The sequence below is a fragment of the Medicago truncatula genome, chromosome 3, assembly GCF_003473485.1.
Source record: "Medicago truncatula cultivar Jemalong A17 chromosome 3, MtrunA17r5.0-ANR, whole genome shotgun sequence".
In the NCBI taxonomy this organism is placed as follows: Eukaryota; Viridiplantae; Streptophyta; class Magnoliopsida; order Fabales; family Fabaceae; genus Medicago; species Medicago truncatula.
Window position 1 is genome coordinate 34,208,442 of NC_053044.1, and position 8,951 is coordinate 34,217,392.

The 8,951-nt window shown below is 29.8% G+C and overlaps 1 protein-coding gene across 1 annotated transcript; it reads right to left on the reverse strand.

Annotated features, from left to right (window-relative positions):
- Positions 1 to 3,453: 3,453 nt before the first annotated feature.
- LOC25489338 (probable transcriptional regulator RABBIT EARS) lies at positions 3,454 to 4,757 on the reverse strand. The gene is made up of 2 exons (XM_013605253.3): positions 4,174 to 4,757; positions 3,454 to 4,101 (listed from the first exon to the last, which is right to left on the reverse strand). The coding sequence occupies exons 1-2, from the start codon at positions 4,487 to 4,489 to the stop codon at positions 3,635 to 3,637; spliced, it is 783 nt and encodes a 260-aa protein (XP_013460707.1). The 5' UTR covers positions 4,490 to 4,757; the 3' UTR covers positions 3,454 to 3,634.
- Positions 4,758 to 8,951: the final 4,194 nt, after the last annotated feature.

The following is an 8,951-nucleotide window of genomic DNA, read 5'->3' on the forward strand; positions in this document are numbered from 1 at the left end:
GTAGAGAGAAACACCCCTATTTTCAATTTGTCAAATGAGCCACTACTTTTTTTTTCTTCCAAAAAAATTATATCAAGTTCTCTATTCAGAAAGAGACAGTATAAGAAGGAGAATAAGCTTACGAAGTGTCATTTGTCAAAGTTGTCATTCATACATAATCAATTAATGAAGAGATTAATTATATCAGTATTGAAAAAATGTTTGTGTAGTTGTTTTCACTGCTTAGCCAGCTACACTTACTCTATACATCTCCTTGGCAATAGTTGCATGAAAAGAGTAATATATACCTTCTACAGTAATAACTTTGCATACATGAAAGAACACTAAATAAAGCATATCTAGCTAAATCAGAGTACTAATTATATATATACCTATATAAAGGAAAATTTCACAATGAATACACATACATCACCCCATGTGAGTTCTCTCCACAACCATACAATGAATACTTTCTATTCTCTTGATTTAATCAAATTAATGTCAAGGTAGATCAAGAATTATTCTCTTTTATCAATATATGAGATGTTCAAAAAAAATAAAAGATCAAGAATTATTGAAAATTAGGAAGAGAAAATATATTGTTTTGACTTTTGAGTTAGATCAAAACAACATAATATTGTTTCTATATATATCAGCAAACTAGAAAGAGCATGAAGTCAACACAGCTATATATTTCATCAAATCAAATCAAATTTCTTTATTTAGAAAGGTTGAAAATAAGATACTTATGGCGTCCCCGTGTATTCTGGAGCAACGGTCGGTGTCACAATAATAATGGATAATAAGGTGACTATAAATTAAACTGCACTATATTTAAGTTGCTACAAGCAGAATAGTCTCGAGCTTCTAAAAAATTGACATATTTAGAGATAAATATAGTAATATACAGCATAGCTAATTAATAACGTGGATATGGATGTATCACACCAAGAGGAAAAACAATAACATGCTGCTATAAAGCCAATGATGTAATGTTTTTTCTTTTCTAACTTCACCAAACTTAATTCATTGATATTTATATGACTGTTTATAAGAGTATATTATTAATGTTCAATTCCCGTGTGTAGTTGGTTGGTTTTTTGGATGTGTTAGGAAGCAACATGTGGAAAACAATTGGAATGCTGTGGTGTAGGAAGCAAGTAGGTGAGAGTGATCCATCCAGGTAAAAATGGTGAATGCCAAAAACAAAAAAACAATTCTAGGTAAAAATATTTATTCATAATTTTGTGCATGTGAGAAAGAGAACTGTTGGCTCCTTGGAATATAAGTAGGCAAGTAGCTGAAGTGACTAATAACTATCACTTACTGTCAGGTCTCATATCATTTTTCTTTATTGAAGAAAAGTTTTACTCACATCGTACTATTGATTATTGGGATTTGAGAGATACAGAGAAGAAGCTTATAAAAGAAGGGAGAATCTCATAATCTAAAAAACACTGCTAAGTCTTATATCACGAAATGAGATCGGTTATATAGATCAAGCAACGTCATAATATTCTATCATATATTATATATCTATCAAACTCGTTATTCTTTAAATCATTTTTAATAGTTTTTTTTTTTATAATTTTTTTAAGTATTCCTATGTCATTAGTGATTTGACTATTTTTCATCTGATATACTCCTTTTACTACAAAATTTACATATTTTCTCTCTAAAAGACAAACCACGTAGTCTAGTTTTCACCGTCTTTTATACTATATTTGCTACTCTAACTCTCTCTAGTGTTTTTATTTTTAATCCTATCATATTTAGTTATACCGCACGTCAAACTCAACATCCTCATCTCTACTATTCTTAATTTAGTTTCATGTTGGTTCTTGACAAAGCAACAAATTTCATACAACATTGTCGATCATAAAACTGCTCGTTCCTTTAACTTTAGTGGTATTTTCGTATGACATATAAAACTATGAGGCCCTTTTTCGTTTCTACCACCCAACTTGAATTCGATAATTTACATATCATTCTATTTCTCACTTATTTTGTAATATGTATCCAAGATATCTAAACTGTGTAACTTATAGTATGATATGATCTCCAACGTTCACCTATAAACGAGAAACACTTTGCCTTTTGCTAATAATACATTTCATATACTTTGTTTTGCTTCTTCTTAGGCGGAAACCATATGTTTCTAGGGTTCGTCTGGAAATTTCCAACCTCCCATTTAACGACTCTCTAAGTAGGAATATATCATCAACCAAAAACACACATCTCGATGCTAACTTTTGGATATGTTATGTACGTACATCCAAAACAAAGTAAAAGGATAAGGGTTTAAGGTCGAACCTAGTTGCAATTATATTGCTATGGATAAATCATCGATGTCTTCATCTTGTGGCCTCACACTAGTTGAGACACCCTCATATATATCCTTGATTGCTCGAATATATATAGGCAATCCTAACTCATTTCTTTCTAGGGATTTCTAGGCACATCTCTCTCACATGATTTCCCTAAATTTATGAAAACTAAGTGCAAGTCTTTTTTATCCAGTATTGATCCATCACACATCGTAGTAAATGGATTGCTTTCATGGTCGACCTCCCATACATAAAACCAAATTGGTGATCAGTAACTCGTGTCTCCTTTCTTTTACTTTGTGTTCTTGAATCCGAGATATATTAGTTGTAATTATGATCCGTTGATATAGATCTCATATTTGTCATCATATAATATGTGGAAACACTTCTTCCATATCTATCCTTTATATCTTTTTTTTAACCAAAATTTTACCTTCATCTTTAATACACTTCATTTGATCAAAGTGTCTTGTCTTTCTTTCCATTTCCCATCCCTTAACAAGTCTATACAAAGATTTTTCTCCCTCCTTAGGATATGAAAAGAGAGACATCTCATAAAATATCGGATAAAAGAGAGTGATAAAGTTAAGTAATACTTTTTTAGTTAATACTTTAAAGTTGATTTTTTTTCCCTGTTGATTCTTGTCTAAAACTTGCAGTTGCTGAAGGTGTCAAATATGGCAGTGTAACTGTGAGACATAGTTGAGAACCAGAAAGGGGAGGGTGGAAAATATTATTATAGATAAATAAACTCAACCTGGTTTACCTGAATATATTTTTCTATACATTTCTATGAATTCCCTCTCACTGTGAAACCCTAGCCTAAAGATTCCATTTCCCATTAACATATTAGAAATTATGAATTTGCATGTCCAACTTGATGACAATAATATAATATTGATTGATTACAATTGTGTTATGTTTTTAATATTTGTAATAATTTACCCTTAATGAACTTTATCTAAAGTGATCACCATAAATTTATGCAATTGTATATTTGCTCAAAAATGGAAAATCAAAGTGATCACTAGCTTCTACATATGCAACAAATTAAATAGGACTGTCACATGTAACCTGAGATAGAATTAGCATTCAAGTTAAACATTTCATTTCTTAAAAAAAAAAAAAAAAAAAAAAAAAAAAAAAAAAAAAGTTAAACATTTCATGAAAATAATGAAACCTTGTCATTATTTTCAAGGTTTTAATTAGACAAAGAAATTAAAGGTCGTTGCATAGATATTTATCTATGAACTTCTAATTAATAAACTAGAAAAAGGACAAAACACTGACCATTAATATTCCATTACAATCTGTTTCTGTCCTATATGCTAAACTTTCTGTGTTAGTTTCCCAAGCCTGAGTTCAAGATCCAAGTCTTCTATTCCAGGCTTAACTCCAATTACAAACTCTGCAGACTGAAAAGTTAAACATCTATCATTCAAACATGGCTTCAGCAAGACAGGCAGTGAAGAAGAAATGGAAGCTGTCTTTGGTCTTTTATAATTTATGCCTTTGTCCCCACCACATGAATCATCCTCAGTTTGCAATTTTTGGCCAAACATTGAATTATTTTGTCCCATAGACAAACTTGTTTCAACATAATCATTACAACCATAACCTTTGAAAATTTGCTCCTTTGCATTAGCTAGCCCTTTTTGTTCAGAATCAAGAGACTCCTTGTGGTTATTCCCCCATTTAATTGAAGAAGAATATGAAGACATGTTTGGCTGAAAACAGTTTTCTTGTGTATATGTAGTTGATGGCCAAGTAGAAGAGTTATCTCTGCTTGTTGTAACTGTAACATAATTTAGAGTAACAATTAGTAAAAAGTTAAGATAACAATCTAAGTGAAGAGTGAAGAACTTACAATGATTTTTGTGATGAGAATGAAGTTCTAATTCATTATGGTGGTTAAGACTTTGTTTGAGCTTAGCTCTATCTCTTCTATGAACATTCATGTGACCACCTAAAGCTTGAGCAGACCTAAACTCTCTTTTACAGAAGTGACATGAGTAAGATCTTGGAGGCCATATACATCCACCAAGTATCCTAGCTGCATCTTCTGCAAAAGCTTTTTCCTCCCAAGACCTATTGTTGATGGTTCCAAATGATGGTACTACTTCATTGTGTGAGTGCAAGATTTGTTTCCTTTTCATCCACATCATATTTAGTGATTCCTCCATCTTGATATCAAGTGTAGAGTGTGTAGAAAGTAATTAACAATGAGATCTAGTTATAGGATATAAAACTGGTGGAAGAAGCTTTATATAATGAGAAAAATAGCTAGAAAGGGAACTGAGTTAATTAACATAGTGGTGTCTATTTTTTAACTAGGGTTGCATTTGTATTTGCATGTCCTTGTAGTTCTATTTGAAAGCAACTTAAAAGAAAATATGAGAGGAGAGAAAAAAAAGGTAGCTGGAAAAGTATTGTTATAAGGTAGCTTCTGTATTTTGCTTGCTTTTAGTACTAAACTGAACCTTTTCTGTTGTTTTTATTTGCTTGCTAAACAGGCCCTAAGGGGGGTCCCATTTATGAAACTGTTTTGCATTTATAGAAGATTTGATTGATTCACCATGGTAAAGGAGATAAATAACGGTTATGACTGAGTGTGATAAAATACTATATAGTAAACTGTTTATCTTAAGTTTCCACCAAGCTCATATGGTATATAATACTGTTAGTCTGTTACTACTGTCTGGTAGTGTAACTTAACTTCAACTATTTAGTATGTACCTAAAGTGTGTGCCATAATTTAACACATTTCCATTGTACCAAAAACAAGTGTATAGCATTTCTGTTCCACCACAGTAACTATTTTATAATTATAGTATGTAGAAAACGTATTTACTCTTCTTTCCTCTCATCATGCTTGCTTGCCAATTTTAAACCTAATAAATAACAATGCAAAAACTCAAAATGAATGTACTAAATTTGATATAGAGAAATGTTGTTAAAATCTGGACTTTTACTTCAGGTTGAAAGGGAATAGCAAAATCGAGACTCCTAAAATCGCAATCAAAATCGATGAATTTTGTCTATTTTGGGATTCTACTATAGATTTGAGTCGTTGAAGGTGAAGAAAGTCGTAAAATTCAGGATTTTAAGATTTAAGTCAGGATTTTGATAACAATACGTGTACAACCATTTTTGAACAACGTTTGGATAACTTTTTCTCTCATACGATCATTGTGTTTTTTTTTTTTTTTCTCTCTATTGTTTATGACTAATAAAAACAGAGAAGAAAAAAATTATCTCAAAAATTATCACAAAACGATTGTACAAATATTATTAATGTTTTTGATATATTAGGTCAAGTTAAAAAATATTTAAAAAAGGAAAAGAACTACTAGAAGCATGCACATTGCACATCCTGCTATTCTGTTAACAAACTGCATTTTCGGTTTCCACACCAAAAACAGCATGCAGGTTACTTAATAAACGGATTGCCAAAAAAAAGAAAGTATCAAGTTACTTACAGTTGTTGATAACCAATTTTTAAATAATAATAATAATACAGTGAATAAATAAATGTATAAAAATGTAAATCAAAGAGTTGAAGTCATTCCTTTCTGTCGTCCATGAACAAAGGATATATTAAGTTTATGAAGTATAGCTATATTTTATTTGATTATCTAAAAACCTTTTCCTTTTGCATGTTTTGCTCTAGAAACCCAAAATGAGAGAATCTAAATCTCTTTTGTTGAGTCACTTAAATGGTAAAAGTTTGACTTTGTTACATCAAGTGACATGATTCAAATCACATTGAAATCCTTGTAAAAATGACAATTAATATGTCATCGTTATTAATAATTATTTTTCTTCCTCAAATTTTTCTTAAAAAAAATGAGAAACTATGCCCACCCTCAAATCATTTTGAATGTACACATCAAAAAATATAATTTTTTATGTTGTCTCGATGTGTATTTCCAGACAAACCAGAGTTTGTGTCTGAATATACACATCTAAGATTATTAGTGTTTTTTATACAAATGAATGAGTAGTTTTTTCTTAATTCTATGCTGGCAATTCAAATTTATGTGTCAAGTGGGCAATGGATTTAATCTGTGTGTTTCTTTTTGTATAAGAAACCTATACACAGTTAAAAGAAAATCAATATTGAAGGCTAGACATGATTCTTTTAATGATGTTTAGTCAAAATAATGTTTTTAATAATGTTGAAAAAATATTCGATGTTTGTGTGATATTTGATATAAAAAATCTGCCCCTATGAATTTGACAGGAGTTCATATTTATAATAAATGGCAAATGTTAGTTTTTAAAAAATAAATGGCAGCTTTAAACGAATAAATTTTTTAACGGCAAATGATAGTATTTTAGTTTTTTTTTTCTTTCTTTTTGTCAAGGCTTAATTTCTGGACCTCCAATTCGTTAATCATTAACCATTAACTCAAATCACTTGAGTTATCTAACCTACCTAAACTAATCTTTTATCAATGAAACTGTTTTATATATATATATATATATATATATATATATAGTTTATTATGATCCATCTAAATACGTATATCTCAAAGATAATTTAAAAGTGGACCTTTACGATATTTAATAAAGAAATAAATATTTTTATTGATAAAAAATGGATAGTAATGTATATTTATTTAAAAATTATTATAAATATTAAATTTTACCTTTAAATCGGGTTCATACTATAAGATAACTATTATTAGAAAGTACATGCTTAAAGATTGGACTTTTTTTAAGGAAAGAGTGCAACACAATGACTTTTCAGAAGGTCACCCATCCTAATGCTACTCTCGTTCAAGCACGTTTAACTGAGAAGTTCGTGTATGATCGCATCTTGGACTTTTCAACTATGTCACACTCTCATGGAGGGTAATATGTGTGCTGATTTTTTAGCCAAGCTTAAAACAAAGACTACAGATGATCTATTGGTTGTGCTTAATCGTCCAGCTAAGCTTCGCTTATTGCTTACGGTAGACAATATGGATGTTGTTTATCATCGCAGCTAGTAATCTCTTTGTTATTTTTATTTTTACTTTGCCTTTTTCTCATGTAAAAAAAAATACTAGACACTCAACTTATTAAGAATGATTAATTTAATTTATAATCGGTGGTTGCGTTTTCAAACAAATTTTCTGTAACATCATACACAGCTAGTTGGTACTAAATAATTAATTACTTTTGTCAGCTTTCTTTTTTTAAAATATTTAGTCGACTTTTGTGGGGAGAAGTATTATTGCAAAGGGCTTATTTAATTTAATTTGATTATTTGGTCTCTGACTATAAAACGTTAAAAATAATTTAACACCAGCCCCACATAGCCAGTGATTCAAATACATTATCACCTAATCCTTGTTCTTAAGCAATAATACTAAGTGGCTTGTACAAGTGAACAACGAAGAAAATATGTGTTTAGCTACCTTTGCTGAAGCAATTGGTCTACTTATGGAGTATATTTTATTCCTTAAAAAATGAAGTATTTTTATTATATTTTATAAGCTACTTATGGAGTATTTGTTTATTTAATATTCCTGCACACATGGATTTGGAAGCCGATTAAGATACGACATAGTATTACCATTATCATTAATTATAAAATAGAATTTAACAGCCATGCATCTACGTAGTACGTACTATTATTTAATTTAAGTTCATATATAATTGCATTATTATATTCTATTGTTTTCAGAACATTTATGCCCTATATAGTACACATGGAACAACTATATGATAAAACAAAATGATTAAAAATAATTTATACAAGGCACCTGATGCCAAATTAAGTACATCATCATCATAATCATGCTAAAAGGTATATTTCGAAGAGATAAGTACAGCGATTTGTATATCTAAACGGCAAGAAAAATGAAATCAATATGCATGGTTGAAAAAAAAATAGTATAATGAAAAGAGAATATACAACGTTCAACAAAAAAAAACATAGACAAATAATAATGAAAAATGAAATGGGTTTGTATATACTTGGAGTCAAGGTCATTGACCTGTGAAGAAGTAAATTATATATTAAAAAACTCTGCTGAAAATGCATTTAACTCAAATGAAAACTATTGAAACTATTAACATCATGAACAATCGGAGAGAGAATTCTGATGAGAATGGAGCATTTTCCAATTCATTCAACTCAAATGAATTATTACATTGTGGAAGGTAATTATAGTTTAAACATCTAACTAATTCAGTTAGAACTAAATCCGTCTTAAGATTATTTTGCACGGGTCTAGTGTGTAATTTATACTTATGTAAGTTAGTGTTTTTAATAAGTGTTTTTAGAAAAATTATATGCACTCTATGAATGGTTGAAATTAAGAATTATCTAAATAAAAATTCTTCTAAAGATATGATGTCAACCTCTAATGTCATAAATTTCAAAAATCTTCTCTATACACTACATTTGAAGTTACCTTAATATCTTCACATGATTAAGCGAATGTCCCGCTTATTAATAGTCATTGCAAAGATAGTCTAGATATGAAAATCTTATCGCCAATATTAATTACTTCCTGACATAACACTTTGTTTAAGGACACTCTTCACATTTTTTGCAATAATTAGTCGAGTTTCATTGTACAACATCATTGACACTCCAACTTGAGTCTCAAAGCTTTAAGATCGTCTTGAGAGCTAAAATTAAAGAACCCA

Coding starts and splice junctions, on each gene's coding strand:
- LOC25489338 (XM_013605253.3), bottom strand. CDS start 4,489: ATGGAGGAATCACTAAATATGATGTGGATGAAAAGGAAACAAATCTTG. Junction 4,102..4,173: donor TTCTCATCACAAAAATCATT/GTAAGTTCTTCA, acceptor ATTATGTTACAG/TTACAACAAGCAGAGATAAC.